This window comes from Folsomia candida, unplaced genomic scaffold, assembly GCF_002217175.1.
Source record: "Folsomia candida strain VU population unplaced genomic scaffold, ASM221717v1 Fcan01_Sc002, whole genome shotgun sequence".
NCBI classification, from domain to species: Eukaryota; Metazoa; Arthropoda; class Collembola; order Entomobryomorpha; family Isotomidae; genus Folsomia; species Folsomia candida.
Genome location: NW_019091194.1, coordinates 18051333 through 18072645, shown reverse-complemented (window position 1 = coordinate 18072645; position 21313 = coordinate 18051333). Strand labels below are relative to the sequence as shown.

Here is a 21313-nt window from a genome sequence, read left to right as displayed (position 1 = left end):
TGCAAAAAAAATCATAAAAATTTCAACAATCTAAATATTAGCTTCAACAGGGATCGCAAATTGATGTCACGTTCTTCAGTATCGAACAGCAAATGCTTTAAAAGTAACTCGTCACCGGAAACACGAAGATGAATTTTTGTTTTGTCTGCAAAAATCATGTCCTAACAATTCAGCAAAGTGTCAATAAATTAAAAATCTATTCAAAGTTGCCAAAAATGTGAAACTCGCCATTCATTCATCCGCCATCCATCCATCCATCCATGCATACGTACATGTATGTACCTAGTTTTTAATCAGTATGCATGCACGCTGTGCTACATAGCCGGCTCATCTGGTCATTATCATCAACAATACGGATGACCATCGATGGTGATGACAATGCTGTGGCTTACACATTATTGATAGCAGTTATATTTAATTGTAGTTAGTTTAGTAAATAATTTAACTTAATCCACTTCCCGTCAATGTCCATAAGCATATTTCGAAACATTCGGCGGAGGGATATGAATTTCCTGTTGTCGATTGTGGATGAATTGAATGTGTCCTCCGGTTTCCTTTTCCCTTTCCTGCCTGCATTCGCCATATTACGGATGTTGCAAGTAGCCACATCCAATTGGGACATTTTTAATAGTGAAACTATCCCGATTAGTCTCTACATTCATAATTGTGACACTACTTGGAACACTTCCTCGCTCAGCGCAGCTCCTCTCAAAGTTTCCACCAACTTTCTGCTAAATTTCCACAAAATCTGGGCTCCATGTGCAGCAAAAAGTGAAATTGAAAAAGTGAGTGAAAAGTGTAACAGCACAAAATCGAGTGGCGAAAGTGATCAAGCAGAAGAAGAAAGTTGTGGGAAACCATGTTGGATATTTACCGTCTTCTCGATTTACATATGTGCATACTCATCATTGAGTATTTATCACCTCCCCGTTTTCATAAAAAAATAAACTGTATGGATTCCTTACACATATGGTTAGCAAGTCAATTACTTGAATACCAAGGAACCACTCACTCTAGACGAGACTAGTGATAAAACCACATACTAAATAAATACGCACTATATGTTAAACACGTACGTGTGTAAGTGCAGTTGAATTTGAAAAGGATCAACTTTTCCACGAGCAGCAGTAAGTAAGCCGACGAAGCAAAAAGGAACCAGATCTTTATTGTTGGTGTGTGCAATGAGGTTAAAAGATGGAAATGATAGGAGCCGAGGGTGAAGCTAGTACATAGAAAAGTGAGACTAATACCAAAATCTGTTCATCGCTCATCCATGTTGAAAAGCAGATAGATTTGAATTTTTTACCACTGGAGTGAAGTGACTCGAGGCTATTTGCTTGAAAGAGTTGGTTGGTTTGGTGTTTGGAAGGTGGGATCCGCTTATGAATGATAACACTTGAGTGTGAGAAAATTCTGTCCAATCCCAGCCACCACAGATTTCAACTCTTCCAACCAAATCAAGATCAAAAAGGTCGACAGTCTATTCACTCAGCAGTGGAGATTGAAATTCTCTCTTCTCGTTTTCTGCCCTATCTATTTGCTCAGGCCAAATATTGCCTCAAATGATGACTAATCCTTCGGTCAACAATAAATTTGAAAAAAAAACGAATTTCGTTCTATCACAGGGATGTCGTCGTGGATGGATCGATGAAACTACGATGCGACAAATGACAAAGCGTTGGGTAAGTACTTTCCGTGATGGGGCACGTTGATACGGTGCGGTTCCTATTGTGTCGTGCTCGGTGGTTTTGCAAAAAAAAGTAGTAGCGAAAGTAAAATGGACAGAGACAAATTATGCCGAGATTGTTTTCCAACTTTGTAGAAAAGTTGAGAGCGAAATAGGAGAGTGATTATTATGATGCAACCATCTAGTTAAGCAATCAGTCATCAAATCATCGCATCTTCTCGTCTCACTCATTCTTTTCAGACAGAATCGCTCGCGTAGTGGGAGCAGCAGCGGTGCTAACAACTCGTTGTACCATTTATATCGTATTGTATCGCAATACATAGTTCAGTCAACCGAGAATTCACGGGCATTTTTTTGCACTGGTACAAATCTGTAGTAGTTACCTTTCTGCAGGTTCTCGAGGTGTTCCCACAAAATTTCCCCCGTGAATGGAGGCGATCTGGCGATAAAGACTTCACGTCCAAGGGCCACGATGTCCTTCCCTTTCATTTGAAACATGTCCAATTTCACGTCTTGGAGGGTAAATTCGTTAACTGACCACTGCAACCAATGTGCAACCTGTGGAAAATGAGAAATATGCTAATTAGAGGGATTTCCATAAATTTATAGCAGTGGACGATAGTTGGATTATGTACTTACGTGTGATTCGTGCCACTGGCGAGGATCTAAAAAAGGGGAAAAATTTCACTTTTTATTTTTTTCGGAAACTTGCATATGTTGTTAAAATGGGGCATCAATTTTTGAAAGCAGTGAGAAGAGGCAATGAGAAGAGGCAGCCATGTTGGTTTGGTGAACGTTTTTTCATGATCATTTTATTACAAAACACCTGCTCATATCTCATCCATCCACTTTTAAATTATGGATGGCACGTACTCTGGTAATTTGGACTTGATTTGCACTCTGCCGTTGAGATTTTTGCATAAATGAACGAACGTCAAGTCTGGGATCAAATTATAGTCGTAATTATCCTGACTGAATATTAGTTGGAATTTTTTATCTTTTTTTAGGCAGACATGAAATACACACAGCGTAGGCGAGCGTATGTATGTATAGTTGCTTCGAGGTCAGTTCATTATTCTCAAAGGAGAGCAATCATCATCCTCATCAACGACGAGAGAGTGGAAATTTAGTTGGTTGCTGAGCTTTATTATTATTCATTCCAGAGCTAAAAAATCCAGATTTTATTACATTCTCATCTGCAGTTAGTTGATGTTGAAATACGACTCCGTCACAATGAACTAAACAGCGAACCAACAATACAAAATATTTTATAGACTCGGCTGCCGCTCGTCGAGCGATGTTGACTTTCGACGCAACCTGTTTTGAGATGGTTGAATGTTTTGCTATTTATTTCACGCTACAGTGATCACGGACTCGATTTGGGCTCTTGTCCTCTCTTCATACATATGCATCCATATATCATTAAATAATATACGAGGAGATTCCAGGTAGTGCTATTCTTCTTCTTTATTACACACTGCTGTGCTGTCTCTCTGATAGCACATACATACACCGCTCTGCTCCACATAAATCTCGCCCTGCTCTTCACATAAAAACGAGTTCATTCGTGTGAGCAATTTGAAATTCAAAATAAGTTTAGATTTTGCATTTATCGCTCGTGGTGAATAGTCATTTCGTCGTTCGTCGCTGTCTATAAACCAGATTTGCAGTCACGCAGCCCAGTAGATAAATAAGATGACCTGGAGCTCTTCTAAAATGCTCTTTTAAAATGAGAACGACTATGAGGCAATTAGTCATAGCGAAGAGTAGTCAGGCCGTGATAAATGGGTGCGCAGCAGAGTGGTCGCAGTTTATTGTGATAGTCCACAGGAGCACTTTTCATCAGGGGAAATGTAACAATAGAGGACTAATTATAATAAAGTTGGTAGGTTATTACTAAATAAATCCTGCCCTATGTGTGCACGACTCTTTCTCTGTCTTGCATCACTCTTCTCATCCATTCCTCCTCCTCCTCCAACAACAACGATTGCATTTCAGGTACGTTGTTGTCTGTATGAAACAATGTGTAGTGCTTGGAGTGGAGAAGAACTGGATTTTTCAAAAATAGCTCGAGTGTGACCATCAACCCCATTGTACATTGTTTTCTCTGTTGTCTAAGGATGATAAGTTATGGCGAGATTAAACATCCATTGTTGCAGCAGAAGGGTGGAGTCCCTCTCAGTCAGAGCCCCTGCTTCAGCTTTGATTTCGATGCATATCACACAAACTAGAATAATAGCGGTGTTGCTGATAATATTCGATGGCGGAGCAATAAACCGAGACTTGAGTCGCTCGAGGAGACTACAATAGTCTCATAAACGTTGAAACGTTGCATAGCCTGCGAGGATAACTACTCATGGCATGAAATAAATGCGATCTGATTATTGGTGGCATAACGAAGCAACTACCTGCAAATAGCAAGGCAAGATCTTACCCAGCGATAACTGCAAATAAAATACGTAGCAAATACGTACATAGTATGAATCAGAGGCAGATGAAGTTGGTGAGGATCGCATTGTTCTAAAAGCAAGTTCAACCATCCCAATAATTTGTCTGAAATCTGTCCGTGAATTGTTCACATGTAATTGTTTACTCCTTGAAAAGCACAAGTCTAGTTAAATTTAGAACTGCCCTGACCCTTTCCTTGCTTTCGTTATGTAATAATCATAAAAATATGTACATACCACTTTGTATGTTGTGTTGTCTACACCGATGCAAGAAGGAGTTGATTCAACCACTGCGCACCACACTTGTTGTATAAGGCGATTGTATGCGTAGGAAAGCTATCATTGGGATTCGCTGAACCGACCAAATTCGCAAAATTACTCAAATTATTGGGGAGACATATACATAATGATTCATTGTGAAATTGAAATTGTACGCGTGTGTTTGCTAGTCGGCGCTTAATTGTAAATGTGGAAATCACCACCTGCTCTAGAAGATTTCATTTGTACAACAAACATGCAATTTAGCTCAGGTACTTTATGCAATCTACACTAGCAATCCATGTCCACCTGGACATTGTTGCTCCTGTCTGTTCTTGCCATCATTTTAGGGTGAAAATAAGGGTTTATAAACAAAGAAGCAAACTATAATAAGCCATTTGGATTATTGAATAATTTGAGTGGATTGAAAAAAAGGAGTCAATTCCACACGCTGACTGACACTTAATTGAACCCCGTTGACGATGTGCTCATGCAGTCATGATTTATCGTTGAAGACAAAATCTCGGCTCCCTTTGTGACCTGATAATTGACGATATTGAGATCGACAGCAGATTTTCATGGATATTCTCACCCCACGGATGATTCGTCATTAACTCATTTAAGCCTTATCCTACCCAACTGTACAACTCTTCATAAATTTGTGCAAGAATATTAAATTTCATTTGCATCATGTACTTATTTAGCTCAATTTTCATAATTATCTTGACGACTACTTAACTCTGTCCTCTTGCGTAGGGTTGACGTTGTTGGTGCAAGTGGTTTCAATCAATGACATGATGGCAACTACACCCAGTCAGTCAGTCACTATATTTATGTATGTGTATATATGACTATATGCTGGGGACATATTGGGGACATCCAACCCTTCTGAATAAATTATTACTGGATGAACTTTTATGATTCTTAGTACATACGCTCGATCCATAACACAATTTAGCAAGATTAGGTATTAAGATGCACTTTTTATCATGCACCACCAAGCCTGTATGTATGTACATAGTGTACGTACGTACGTATGATAATGAGCATGTCCCCCTATCTGGCTATTATTATTATGCAATGATTGTACGTAAAGGTCATGCGAGAGGGCTGCTGGTCTGGTGGTGAAGTGTTTTCAATCATCTCTCTGGACCCTCTTATCCATTAAGAACGCACGACCAACAACAACCCTCTTGGCCATAAAATCAATTTGGTTACTTGAAATTTGAATTAGTTAAAACAGAGCATTTTTCTGTCTTGGTGCTCAGTTTAAAAGTTGGTCTGGGCTGCGAGTGCTGGGAGGCACTTCGTATGCACGATAATAGATTGGACTTAACCAACTGAAACAAATTACACTGATTGATTTAAATGATTATAAATGCTAATAAATGATTATACAATTAAAAGAATCATGGATACAATTACGCTCGTCTCATAATGCGCTGCCTGCTCATTGTCTTTCTGATCCTAACTCAATCTGCTTAATTGTCTTGTGCTCGTGAATTCCATTCAGCAAAGGTTACAATTTTCCATTACTCACTCACTTGTCAGATTTGTCAGAGATAAATGCAGTAATGAAATCAGCTCGGACATCGAAAAGTGTCCATCATCCAAAGAAAGAATGAAATATTTTTGTGGCCATTTTTAGGAACCAACAACAAGGCTCATCTCGTTGCTTATCCTGAATGTATCTCGTATAAATTGTTATGCAAGTATTGTTCAACAGATTACTCATCTAATTACAAAGATGCACTTGAGCATTCAATGTCGTACGTAGGCACTTCAAACATAGTTTGTTTGGTAAGGTACACAAGTTAACCTTTTCCATCTCAATCTGTGTACTAAAAAATGTATGTACTGCCAAATTCATCTTCGACATCATCGACTCGAAACGTTCATTCATTTGTTCATTCATGAATCATCGAATGATGGAAGGAAAGAGTAAGTGTAGAAAATTGTCGTGGTGGTGGCGGAAAATAATGCACAAGCCGTGCCATAATAGCGACAAGAAGTGGAAGAACCAATGAGGCGAGGTGAAACTGTTAAGTGTCACCAGAAAAATCGCAGAAGATGTAATTATCTCCGCCCCACCTTCAACAATGAGTGAGCAGTGCAAATAAACCTTTGCGGATTTGCACTACGACTCTATCATCATTCAGGATTTTAAATATGTTTAAAATTTGTCATTTTTACAGTCAGTGTATAAACAGGATTACTTTAAGTGTCAAAATGGAATCATGTTTGCATATTACTTGGCTAAACATTTGGATATCTTGTTATCCAAATACATTCACATAACGTGGGACACACACCCGTTTCGAATGAATGAGCACTCAAATGAATATTGATGATCTTCAAATGGATGGAGGACATTTTGTGTTTTTTAAAGTGAGAGGTTCAACCTTTGGGTAAAAAATCGTTATGGTTTTGGATAACTTTGAGAGCGGAGAAGTAACCTCGAGACTGGTGAAAAAATACCGAGTTGTAGAAGCAAAAAAAGAAGGGTTTGATATCCATTATGTCAGAAACCCAAGAAAAATCTGAGATGATCTTTGTCGTCTTTTGGTACATAATGACACTAGCTTCGGGTTTAGCTTGACATTTTTTGCGACAAGTAATCTGCCAAGTTTGTCTCACTCAACCGGTGACTATATACATGCTTTACGTATTATATTATGTACCTACCACTTGAGTTGATAGGTTTAAAGTATACTATACTCGAGTGCGGTAATATATGGTGTTGGTGGTTTGGTTCGTAGTTGGACGGCAAAGGGTGAAAAAATCTCTAAACCAAAATAATGATTCTTTGCACGACATGACACCCTGGTTCATGCATTCATCAATTTTCCCTGTTTCAAATCAGAGTCATTAGAACCCATTGGAAATATGATTTATCCGTCCGCCGTCTAGAAAGCTAAAACAATCTCACTGCATGTATATATGGTTCATATTCCGCAGTTGCAGCCCATACGACGAGGATGATGCTTCTGCTCCTTCTGAGAAGAAGAAGTAAAACCAGTGTGGATAATTTGTCGTCGGAACACAACAAACAATTGTGAATGAAGTTCTACCTTGATCACACAAACTTTTGTGCATGATCAGAATCCGTCACACTGTTTAAAAATCTCCCAGGCCAAGATGTGCCACCTCTCTCTAATACTTAATGCCTTGTGATATGGATGGAGTTGGTGAATCTCATAATTCGTAGCACCAAGCAATGTTGTGCAGCAGCAGTACTTTGACAACTCATTGACCGAATGCGTACCTGACATAATCAGCTCAATTTCTTCCCACATGTAATTTTGCACGTTCAACATCTCCATCCATCCATTTTACCTCCTCTCATGCTCACATACGGCAATTATGACCAATTTCAAAAGAAAAGCTTCCAAGCTTGTTCTCTTTGATGTTTTAATGCGCGGTCGCGTCCAATCTTTCCTACATGACGAGAAGAAGTTTGCACAACGTCTTTGTTCATACGGACGAAAATAGTGGCTCGCTACCCAGCATCACTTTTTCTCCAGGCTGGTCCCACTACTGCTACCGACGAAATACTTTCAACACACACATGTTACTTCATACATGTTCAATTTATTATCTTGATTGTTGATATTTGACAGATAAAAATGGGAAAGAAGATGAGATCCAAGTGGCGCAAGGGATGATCGGATAGGGTGGAAAAGTAACATGTGGCGAGTGCCTTTGGATTCACCACCACCAGATCAAACCCATTTTTTAAGATGTTTTGCCGAGGGAGAGATTGAAGAGAGATGAGCAAAAGTACCCCCATCGCATCGTCCACCCTTCTTATCGTGCCATTACCACATATAATACGAGCTAGAGGATAGATTCATTTCTAGCACGTGCGGAGCGGTTCAAGAAGAAGTAGAAGAAATGTAGACCAAGTCCAACGCAATCATCACCAGCTACACCACCCGTTCTTCCAACGACTACCTAATCCGCACCACCAAAAGCCAACATCACCTCATCATCTCCGTCTTCTTTCTTGGCGAGAAGGGGTGAGTTTTACTTTCCTCTTAAAGTATTTAAGCCCCAAATCTTGGAATGACTGGGTCTCCGTATATTACATGGACGTACGAACGTATGTAGTTGCTGGGGATGTCATGGACTTGTGGACAAGAATCCATGGACCGAAGACGACATGAGATGAGTCAACCCTTGGCTAATGTGTCTTTCATTCCAAAAGTGAGACACCTGCTCCTGCTCTAATTTCCACCAGCCTTTGAAAATAGCTACCACAGTTTTCAAGGGAATTTAACTCAACGGTGGATGGACCGCATCTTGAAAAACATGTTCTCTGGCAAAACCGCATCACAGATGGTCCAGTCGTCCATACATATCTCTAGAAGAATAATGCGTAAGACAAGGACTTGGGGGGAATTTTATCCATTACAAAACTCCTTGCCCGCCTGGAGGACTGCCACAACCAAGAATTATTGAGATGTTGAGATGGCGAAAGGTGGTTGCATTATTTCCAATTCAAAAGTCCACAAGAGGAACAGCGAGTGGACCACCTCACCAACAAACGGAGAGAAATAATAATAATAATGCCCACTCTGACAATAATCAACGATGAAGCAACAGATGTAGATTCACCAGCACGAGTGTGCTGCATACATATGCAATTAAGGCTACACCACGGATCCCTTCTTATTAACCGAAAGAAATGAAATGGAAAATGAGCCGCACGAGTCATGACTTATGAATTTATACGAGAGAGACACCGTTGCTGCTGCATTGCTGTGCTGTCGGTTCAGTTAAATGTCTGGAGGTCTCAAGGTGCAGATGAGCAACAACTGAACAACAGGTTTTCTTCTACCACAATTCTTGATCTCCTTCATCAATTCTTTAATGATCTGTCTGCTGGCTGTTGTTCTCCTACAACAAACACCGTTTTATTCCATCCCTACTCTTCCTATTATGCAACTTTTCGACTCGTATCTGCAAAACTTGACACGAAGCACGTGGCACTCGTTAATAATATCAAATTGATTGTGAATAATGCCCTAGCAAGAGTGGAGGGCGACCATTCCGTTTGTGTGGTGTATGCATGTAATAAGGGACAAAAGGAGCGAGATTGTTGTTGGTGATAAATAATTACGTCTCAATTATCACTCTCGAGAGGGTTGGCTGGTCGTGTATGTGGGTCCTTATTTCCTACAGCTTTTGTTAAGTTGGGTTAGGGACAAGGAAGAGAATTTCTGAAGCTTGAAATTAAGATTCGCATCAAGATTTAGAAATCGAAGGTGCTTGTCTCATAACACAATACGCGTAAGAAGATAGATATTTCTGCATTTTGGGAGTCTTGTATCACCCCTCATAACTGATACCACCACTGATCACGATCTTTGGAATGACAATAAGATCTTTTATGACCTTGGATACCTTTGCGTTAAGTTAAACAAACATCAATTGAGTGAGAATAATTACATGCCAGCTCTGCCTGATGATCAGACAATCCCAAGTTTATCTCAAATCTCACAAGGAAATGAACAAGCATCGCACCACGAGCCATGACATGCTTACGAACGATTTGATTTTATCGATGAATTTTTACACCTTAAAGGGCGAAAGTCTCTGTGCTCATTACTCGTTGCAGTACAAAATCAAAGTCAGTGTCACCCTGTATGACGATATTGCGGCAAGTTTACATGAAATCCTTGAGGATTTTGAGCAGGTGTTTTGGTTACAATGTTAACGTTTGCTTCTTTCTTGTAAATAAATGAGACGTCGTCATGCGGTAAAAAAATAAAAAGTGTGCATGCATTGAAATGATATTGACCAGGAGCAGACTTTACCTTTTGGAATATTGTGTCGGCCTGCAAATAAAAAACAGAGAAAATTCAATGCATGCTATACAATTTTACATAGCGCCCACTTACTCATACAATGATCCCAATTCATTATTTACGCTAATTTAACTCTAAATATATTTACGAAATACTTACCAAGCTCTTTTTCCCAAGATCCAAATGAGGCTTTGAGAGCTTCTGTCATCTTCTTATTAGTTCCTGAAAACACAAAGGCGACAAATTACTAATGAGAAATGTATGTACAAGATTTGCATTCCTGTAGAAGCATCCCGTGTTTCTGGGGAAAATAAGCCGAGACTGATAAGAACATACCTGGGGTTAGCGGCGGCACTTGAGCTTGGCAATCTGTCGGAGAAAGTAAAACAATTAATTAATTAAATGAAATAACGGTGATCTTCTCATTCTTTTCCCAACATTCTATCCTAAAATAAATGCCAACTCATTCCGTTCTAATTTTGAAATGTAAGCTGTGAGTCCATGGATTAGTTCCACGTTCAAGATGCGCATTGTTAAGCCATTAAGGGCACAAAGAGTGAGCGGGTGGTGGAAAGTATAATGATAACTTTTGAATCTCTTTTCCCTTAAATTACACATCGCTGTTGAGAAGGGCATGAGTGAAACGGTAGCTGAATACTGATCCAAATTCATCCAGATCAACCGAAATGGTGTTGCTTCTGCCTCTACGTAATCCCCTTCTCGAGCTAACTGCTCAAGAAATGTACCGCCTGGCAGACGACTTTTGGTTGTATTGGGCAAAATGGGGAATTGCCACCGTTTCTTTGAAACGTGGGCATGTTTACAGGTGGAACATGTCAGACAACGCAGCAACCCAACCTCTTGTGCCTGCATACATGTCTGTAAACCGCACACTCTGCGACCACACCATATGATGAATGTGCAAGACGTTATAGTCGCTAAGCACGTATTTTAAAAAAGGTACCAAAAGGCTCAAAGTTCAGTGTGGAAACATATTTCGGACTTGAGACAGAGATGCACAACAAAATTTAGTTTTTTTTTGCCTTTAGCATGAAAGTGCACATTAAACATTATCATTTGTTTCAGGCACACCACTGCACTGCGGTTTGGCCACTACATCTCATGTCCCAGAGCAACTACACCAAATCGTTTTACGAAAAGAATCCGCGGACTTGACCGTGCACAAAAAGAGGCTGCGACATGTAGCATCTTGGGATTGGTGAGATATGAATGAAAGAAACGTATCTGTTCGTGAGAAGAAAGGCAGAAAGATAATAATTTTGTCCTGTTATAGAATGGGAAGCGTCGTCAGGTAAAATGGACCATTAGTCGTTGTTGTGTGGTGTGGGTACATGTGCTGCAACGAAACCACTGCCATCACTCAAAATTTAAGATTCGATATGATATGATATGATTATCTCTAATGTCAAGCTGAACTCGGACAAAAAATGGGACGAGTTGTCGAATAAAAAATTAAAAGACTGAATGAATCCTCCCACTCGACTTCTCATAATTTAATGCAAACCACAGGCGAATGCACGAGAACCACAAAATCAGCAGTCTTATTCTCAACAATGATCAAAAGACGCGTTTGATATAAATGACTGGAAAATTTTTTAAATCATTTAAAATCTATAGTGAATCTTGGGAGTTCAGAGGGTTGCGACTAGCATGAAAACTGAGGCATGATTTGGATTTTAAAATTGGACATGGGAAATTTAATATTTTAAGGGGCATGAATGAGTTTGATCTCAACTTTTGCTCGTCGTCCCATCATCTTCGTGTACTTCTCCCTGTGTAATACTTGATGTAATAAACATTCATAAGTGTCGTGTCGTGTCACAACAACTTGGCTCCCAAGATGAAGACGAATAAAGTAAAATATCATGTTTTGTGTCATGTTCTCGACTTATTGCTTGTGTTGTATGATCTCTGTGTATACCTGTCTTTCTGTAAAATGTGCCATAGTATTTTGTAATTCTAATATTTTATCCAAAATCACGTAACGTCAACCTCCTAATCTGTGGAGCAAACTGTGCACTCCACTTCAACTCCCACAAAGCCAACACTAAAGACCTAAAAATCAGTTTAGTTCCCACCATTAAGGTGAGTGGGATGAGCATTGAGAGAGAGCAAATCCCTAAAGTAAACCATTAATCCCACATTATTGCCATATTCCGTATTTATGACCTCAACTGTTTGTTGTTTTAACCAAACAGGACAAAAGGCTGTTTGTTCAACCTTCGTTGCAGTTCAAAAGTCAAAAGCACCGAATTTTTCTCGGCATTTTTGAGAGAAAGAGCGGAAAAATGGGGGAGTGTCTTGAATCTCCACTCAAGGATTTCTTGTAACTCGCCACTCGACTCTGTTGTGGAGATGACCACCGTCAAAGTCAAAGAAAATGAGCGATCTCTCCATGTTCTCTGCCACCTCTTTCTCCGTCTCATCATTATCACCACCTCCTCGTCCTCGTCCCCACCTCCGACAACCTCATTAGCAACCAGCGACCTTTCATCAAGGAAATAACTTCCAACAAAACAACATCATTCCTAAAACCAATTACCTGAAACTTGGCAAAAAGCAAAACCAGTCATTCGAAATTCCGACTGCGCACAAATTTTTATTCAATTTTCTCTTTGAGCCCCTTCGAGTCATTCAGGATCTACGCTATTTACTATTATATCGCTCTGTGTACATATCCATTTTGTGTATATTTGTTGTACGCAGAGCTGCTTTATGTCGCTTGACCATCTGGCATGTTCTTCTAATTTTTGTCACTCTGCTCGCCTTTTTTACAGAGCGCAGTGGATTTTAAAAATTCATAATCAACTGTCATTTCCTCTGTGACCACCATCCTTGGACTATTTTTAACTACTACGCTTCCAATCATAGACTCTTCGTATTCAAGATGAGGGAAAAACAATCTGCACCACGTTTGTCTTGACAAGTTGCTGTTGTCGTTTGCCATGTACGGAGCGAGGGTCGTCTGTTTGTTTGTGGGCTGCAGACAATTTGCAAACTTCCTGAAACTTTTGAGTTTCTTGGGAAGGAAGAATGAGGAAGAGTCGTATATTTGAGACGTATATTTAAGTACAACCATATGCCGAACAACAGGTTGACCTTTCTCATCTCCCCCACGTTCCATGCAAGTGTGATGACCAGATGAGGGTCTTCGTCTCTCGGGCCAAAACTCCTTCAAAAAGCGGTGCCTTGAAGGACCATATGAAGGAAACTACTCGAAGATCTCCCGACCTATTGCAGATATATACGCTGTCTGAAGGATGAAATTGTACGGCTTTTCCAGCTGACGCTCATGATCCTTTCTAAAAACTCGCCATACGTCTGCAACGTAAAAATACGGCTACATTTCTCTGTTGGATTGTTGACCCTAGATTTGAATAATAATATTGCATGTTGGAATGGCTGCGTCAAAATAAATACCATTTTGCAAGATCTAATCTTGCTCATTTGAACAAATTTCCTAGCATTCCAACATGACATAGAATTTCATAGCCTGATGTTATTCTACGTATAATTGCAGTGTGTGTAAATACAAACTGCGTCTGTAAAATAAGGCATCCTTTGTATCTCATGATAATTAAAAATAAAATAAAATGTCATTAAATTATGAATGGTTTTGCGTCTGCGTGCCATAATTTATATGACAAAAATAAGTATGAATTAAGGTACATCAACAAGCGAGCTAAATGAATCACGGACCTCAAAATTGAAACTCAGTGTGACAGTTCACATCCGGTGATCCAGCCCCAACCATCACAACTAACCACCATGGAACCATATTGATAGTAGTACATGGAGTTGGTGATTACAATATTATGAGCATAATTCTCATCTTAATGAAGCAAAAGAACAGCGAAGGGATCGGATCGTCGTCGTCGAATAACGAGAGTCACAACCACGAATCGAGCCAACCGAATCCGACCATAATCTCATCCCTCCGACAAAAAAGAGGCCAGCGAAGCCCGAATTGGAGCAGAATGTGTAATACTTATGATGATGAAGGCATCCCCTCCAAAACAAATGCCCGGGTAGTTACTCATGCTCTCTCTGTCGTGCATGTGTATTATGCCATGCACGCCTTGGTTTTTAAAGCTGGTAGCATGGCATGTTTTTTCATGAGCAAACAGACTTCATTCAGAATTAGACCAAGTAACAAAAAAATGGAGAATGAAACAACATTACGCTGCGACTGCCAGATTTACTTGGGGTAGGCCAGCAAGAAGAGAACGCTGCGCCACGGCGGCTGCTAGGTACATGTGTGTATTTACTGGAGAACCATATGTTGCACCGACTTTTGCTTTCTTAAAACTTTTCTACGAGACACAGATGATGGGATGGCCTGCGGAGAAGATTAAGCACCCAAAACACACGCATAAGTTTATATGGTCCCTTTGCTCCAGCAACGACGACGACGACGACGACGGCTGTATCAACATCCACATCAACACGCTCCTTCATTCAAGAAGAAGGCGAGCGACGCTTGCCAAAAGCCAAAAAATAGATAAGATTTAGGAGCACGCTCACTCTGCCAATGAAACGTGATATCTGCTCCCGAAACTTTTCAGGATGACTCCATTGCAAACTAACTGCTGGAAGATTTTATGACGGACCAAGACGACGTAAAACCAGCGAGTGTAGGAATAATAATTTGGAGATATATGAAGTCGACTTGGATGTGATGGACTACCCCAACTTCGGAAAAGTTGAATGCATAAACATGGTCGTATTTTTAACCGAGCTTTATTTGTTTATAAAAAATGGCTCAACTTTACAACATGTCATTAAAATGAATTAGTAAAAAGAGGAGAAAGTTAGTGAACGTACATGATCATGGCTTTACCTTTGGATCGTCCACTTTTCATAGCCCTTAATCCGATCAACACCGGGCCCACAGTTTCAATATACATTCTCACTTCACTACTGCACCATATGAAACACCAGCAAGAAGTCCAACAATGTTCTTATGTTTCCACAATTAAGCAAACAGAATTTCTCAGTTTGGCCACGTTACACATGAGTCGTAAATATGTATCAGTCAGAGAAGGAATAATAATACCACCAAGTAATGCAAATCCTTAATAAATGTTAAATAACACACGATATATTTTTTTGCTTTGAACAGGCCACAAATTAGTCCAAATCGTAAGCTGTGTTCAATATGTAGCTCCTGTTGTGGTCAACAATTGGCAAAACACGTGAAGAGATATGACACTGCGCTGTGATGATGACCACAGAAGAGTCAGAGACAAGTTCACATGTTGCTTACACCACTCACTCTCAACTGGAAGTGGTGGTGCTGGTAGCAAGAGCAAGTCCAAAACTACTTCGAAAACTTCAAGTTGGGGTCCAATCGCACGTAACCAAGCCGTCTAATAAGCCTTGTATGCCCAAGCAGTAGTTTAAAGCAAGTCGAGATATGACCAGAGGCAGTAACAAACTGCCATCATCATCATCATCATCCAGTGGCAGACCCCGACCGACAGATCTTCAGTCTCACTTGGAAAAAAGTTGTATCATCGCTTTTACAAGCTTATGTACATTTTGGGCTCACACAGTGGATTATCACTCGCTTATAGGAAGGAGTATTCAACAATTGTAGTCAACAGCTCCTTGATCTAATCCACCACCCACTTTGCGAGATCATCTCCACAATTACGAGCCATGTAAAAACCGCGATCAATTGGATGCATGTAAATTTTTTTGGCAAATTCAAGTGGAAACTATATCGAAATGTTTCAAAATGTCTCACTTCGAGTCGTTTCATCAGATTCACCTGCTCCATGCACCAAGATGAGACGAGTTGGAGAATCTGATTCCAATTCAGTCGACATTCTTTGTGTTTCATCCTTCATCTCGACTAATGTTTTAGGTGACATCATGGTTATTAAGCAGCTCAACTTTGAGCACTACAACGGAGAGAACTACTACCGAGTACTGCTTTATTTAAGCAACGCTCGTTGTTGGCCGATCTGCACGGACTTTGTGAGTATTAAAAACTGGATTTGGTTTCCGCCCATTCAAGGAGGAGAGTTGGGCCGATCTCTGCCACCCCATCTCCAACCTTCCATTTAGTCAAATCTCTTATTCTCTCCTCCAAATGACACTGAAATTACGACGGTTGACTTAATTCTGTGATTGGATATTCAAATCAATGCTCATCAATCCAGCTCATCCATGTGCAAACTACTTTTATCATCATCGCATCGCCACCATTTGTGTGCCTACACCTGCACCAGATACGATCTTTGTTAGCACTGTACACATTTTCAGCCTTGTTTGCATGCATGTATGGTTTCCAACTCATTAATATTTTCTCATCCACATTAACTGGACAAACTACCTGTTAAATGCTATTCATTACCCATTGTAAATCCAACGAGGAACCTTGAACTTGAGTTTTGTTTTATTTTTTGCCATAATAACACTGCTTCAACCATAAGTACGCGTACATAAGTACGACAACGACGGTCGTTACTAGGAAAGTCTCAATCAATTCATCCACTCTTAATTGCCACACACTGCTTCTGCTCCTCCCATCAATATGTATCTACGAAAGAAAAACTTTGGTTGGGATGAATAATAAGGAGGATAATAAATCCTACTTTATCTGGCCTTGAATCACTCTCTGCTTTATGACGCAAACGTGGTATTCAAAAAGTGTGCATCACTCCATGTTGTGATCTGAGGAGTTTTGTTTCGGAGCAAATATCGCTTGGAAGGTTAAAGGCGTGACAATGGTAAAGCAGCAGAGAATAAAGTTATTTTTGGGAAAATCAGGTAAGAAACGATTCGATGAGGAGCGATGCATATGAAGAAGTAAAACCTTTCAATCAGTGAAGTGTGGAGTAAAAATATCTCCAGCCCAAAACAACCACAAGACAACAACGGAGAAGTTCGAGTCGTCACAGTCGATACAATTTCATGCATATGATGATCTTTCTTGACTCTGCTATTTTTAGATGTGGAATATGTATGCTAAATAACTGGTCAAAATACGTGAAGGACAATTTTAATGATTTTTGACACCTTCTTAACTTGCAAAATCTAGAAAGAATCCCAAATCTAGGAACAAAGGGGAGACTATAAAATGCTAAAACAAGAAAGAATGGCCACTTGACCTTCGAACCCTCTGAGATTATCATAAGCTTCATGCAACGAGTACTCATTACCATTTTACTGAAATCACATTACGACACGGTTACTGACTCCATGCTTGTACGTGTGCATGTACATACGTGGAAGGACCCACCTGTCACTCTGGGTGTGCTGGAAGCTGCTATTATTACGAGACGGGCACAATATTCATACATAATCCTCCACTTAATTTCATACCTTGACTTTGTTGACTCTTCTGTAACTTTCATAATTGCACATCTAATTCAAAATAAAAGTAAAATATACGTCTGCTGTATATATGGGCGCAAGCGTGTGTAATTTCAAACTCGACCACGTTCTGAACTATGTACTACCTACCAAACTGACATGCTCTACCACCTGACAATGCAAATAAATATGAAACATCCAGAAGCCATTAAGATGGTGAACATTTATTTTCTTTGTATTGTGTTGGCCCAGTGGCAGACTTTCCACTTTTTTCGAAACTTGCTCTGGGCTCTTCTTCTGCGACCCTGCTTTATGAATGAACTTTTTTTAGAATACAGTCTTCTACAGAAGCTGGCTCTTCCATATATTTAAGTCCAGATTGCCTCTCATGACCACCAAACACACCACCACCACCGGAAGTTGGTGGGTCTTTCTTAAATTCGAAACGAAAAAAGCAGGCTGACTGTGTATTATTAAAGTAACATTATTTGGGTACATTGCCAACACCAGCCCTGAGAAGGGACACGTATACTAAAACCAGGTCCTTAACATGACTGGAGAGCGTAATCAATCCATCCATCTCTAGTTGGAACTTGAATAAAAATGGATTTCATAATTATTTCCAGCCTCTCTCGCAGGTGAGCGAGAGTGTTCAGTCACGACTCTCTGCCACTTTTTTCTCAAAACGAAATCTTAGCCGACTCGTGTAAGTAAATGAATCGGAGTCAAAAGTGAATGAATGAAACTTATTCTCAGCACTTGTGCCCAACGTAAAGAAAGAAAAAGGAAGAGAAACACATTTAATGCGTCCCCTTCACAATGTTGGTAGCATCGTGGCATGGAGAAGTGACCCATATCCGGTAAAGCTCAATTTACTCGAAAAGTTCACAAAACCACTCACAATTCGGAATGTGAGTCAGTGTTCAGCACGTTGCATATACGCACCACGGTTTAATAAGCAACTTGTAACATCCTCTTTTCCTCTTTATCTCCATTCTTTGACTTACTTACTTAATTGGCATAATGGACAATAACCCAGCTACCCATACCTCCTCGGTTCCGGACTGGAAATGAACACTCGAGCAAAAATTCTCAAGGAACTCGGCAATTTATTATTGTTGTACTCACCATATTCTATGTTGTCCCAGGCTTTGGTGTTGAAAATCTTAATAACACGTGTCACTCGCACGACTTAATGCAAAACTACCTTTCATGCATTTGTCAAATCAAAAACTGAGAAAGTTTTATCACTTTAAACACTACTCGGTGTGTATGGAATTTGGTTGGATTCTTGCCTGAAATGTTTGTCAAAATCTATAGTCAAACACTGGCAATATGCACATGTGAAACTGTTAAAGTCGCACAAGCTACATATTTATTCTGCGGAGCTTTATTTGACCAAATATTTTCAACTGGTTGTTGATAGTGCGACTATTGGTCAGCTTTGCTACGAAATGGAGTCAACTTTGGTAAGGAGTAGACCACAAATTATCTCTCTCTGATGGTTGCATGGAATATTTTGAATGTATGTTTATCGGACGGAAGCACCACATTTCTACTTTCATCGTGGAGTGTCTAGGCTGCCATGTACATAAGTTTGCAACATAATTTATCTAATATTTCTGAAGATAAGGAGGAACTCTCACTGCCCATCCAACAAATGTATGAAATCACCACGGACGACCCATCGACCAAGCAACCCAGAAACTCTGAAACAAGAGGGTCGCTATTACTTGTACTTTCAATAAGAGGAAAGAATGCCATTGTCAATCAAAATTTCAAAAATTTGTCCTTCACTTTGAAAATAAGGAGATAAGAAGAGCTGAAACTTTGAGCGCTGATGGATGGAACTGCATTTTGAGATTATTGTATAACAAAATCTAATCGCAAATCTCAAGTAAATACTTGCTGAATAACAGCTCCAACATTTTATTGCGTGGTGAACCATGAAACTAATTAAAAGCGTAATTACTAATCCAAGAGCATCACGGTAACTTTTGACTTTGTGGATTGATAATCGAAATTCTATAAATAATGCGATAGTTCAGCCCACGCCCTCGTCCCACCACCAAAGAATTTGTCAATATCATCGCACAAAGCAGAAAATAATGCAGCTCTTGGGTTAAGGGTCGAGAGTCATTAGTTTGGAAATTATACTGCAGCCCAACTACATGCATACGACTGCACAATGGAACATGCCGAGACAGGTGGGGCCAAGATACGTAGGATTGCATTTTACAGAATTGGATGATGCATTAAATAAACTATTTCAGACTTGGTTGGGTCCTGCGAGAGCACTGCGACGACGACGACAACGACGACTAAAGGAGTAGGTACGTATTAAATGCTGGGATGAAAGCACATATCATTACTCCCACAATTAAGCACAGATGAATGAACTGCGAGCTTAAATTCATTCGGACTCAATAGAACTGGTTGTTCCATTGTGATGCTGCTGAGGTAATTTATTCACTTGCATTCACCCACAATAGGTGAATATTCATTATTATTAGTGACTGCATGAATGCCCAACAAACCACAACAGGACAAATATCGCTCATTATATAAATTCCTTGCAGATATGCACACATCCAAATCCAAGCTAATCATTCGAGTTGTTAAATGGTTCGTCCAATTAAAACTGAAATAAATGCGGAACGTTACTCATATATTAAATATCGCAGACTTCCAATAAGTGCATGCACGGCGAGAGAGAGAGGCTTGTGGTCAATCATCAAATGTTCAGCTAACAATCACGCAATGTTGTTGTTGGGAAAGTCAACGTTCGCCGTGAACTCTTAAATATAATTCTAACCTGCAATTTACTATTATTCAGTTAAAAAAAATACTATGCGCAGCAAAACACCCAATTTAAGCCAACGTCGAGGATGACTACCGATTCAAATTAGTAAACGATGACTCACAAAGTATTCATTGTCAGCAAAGTAATTTGATTGGATTACTGCAACCCAAAATTCTTTATGTTACGTGAAATAATTCAACGAAATGGCTCATCACCCAGAAATCAAGCAAGGATACGTACGTACGATGTCCAACTCAAAGCCAATGGGCAAGATAATAATAATATCACTTGCAAAATATTTGAGACGCATCTCTCTCATTACATCATTTGGTTAGCCATGCATAAATAATGAATGATGAAAATGAAGGACTGAGCAAATTGAGATGGACAACCAGTTGACAGAGAGAAGTGGATATTACGCATAAATCCATGCACAAAACTGGTAAACTTATCTAGTATGCAGTAGAATCTATGCATATGTAGTACCCCAATCAATATATTCGACTACGTATTTGCGTCGCGTGGTGTGGTGCTGGTGGACGAGTTATAGTTTTTTCCTGAATTTCAAAAATGAATCGGTTCGTAAACTCTGGCAATGTAGATATAATTTGAAAAGGAGCATGTAAAACCAACCGACCAAAACCTAGAACCCAATGCATGACATGACAAGATGAAGTACACCTGAACCCTATCCAAAATTTCCTTGTCCAGAAATCCTCATCGCACACACACACACAGAGCGAGTAGATTATTATTATGCAGGAGGATTCATTAAGGGAGCAGGTATCAGATTTTGAGAGCCAGTGAGCAGAACCGAATTACATAAAAATGCATCAATCACACAACAATGCAGAGAAAACGTGTGGTGGGAGAAGCTTTTAGGCGCAACAATAGGGCCGTTTTCATTAACTGAATTTTTGTTAGAATTTTCTAGTTCCATGTTCCCTTATCCAACCCTCTCCCT

The 21313-nt window shown here is 39.8% G+C and overlaps 1 protein-coding gene and 1 long non-coding RNA gene across 5 annotated transcripts in view; one reads left to right on the top strand and one right to left on the bottom strand.

Moving 5' to 3' along the window:
- LOC110845057 (protein C-ets-1) overlaps positions 1–21313 on the bottom strand; it is a 61534-nt gene that overhangs the window by 15099 nt on the left and 25122 nt on the right. For 3 of the 4 annotated variants that reach the window (XM_022091414.2, XM_035848763.1, XM_035848764.1), the window contains exons 4-8: positions 10539–10571; positions 10362–10424; positions 10212–10232; positions 2327–2352; positions 2071–2245 (exon numbers count right to left, since the gene is read on the bottom strand). In XM_022091414.2, coding sequence (XP_021947106.1) covers positions 2071–2245; positions 2327–2352; positions 10212–10232; positions 10362–10424; positions 10539–10571 — 318 coding nt within the window. Of the gene's footprint in view, positions 1–2070; positions 2246–2326; positions 2353–10211; positions 10233–10361; positions 10425–10538; positions 10572–15063; positions 15519–21313 lie in introns of those variants that run through there. The other variant, XM_022091415.2, reaches the window with a different exon arrangement.
- Positions 63–11692, top strand: LOC110845058. The gene is made up of 6 exons (XR_002547486.2): positions 63–1237; positions 1626–1682; positions 8013–8411; positions 8503–9220; positions 11289–11421; positions 11497–11692. It is a non-coding gene; the product is annotated as an uncharacterized LOC110845058 (long non-coding RNA).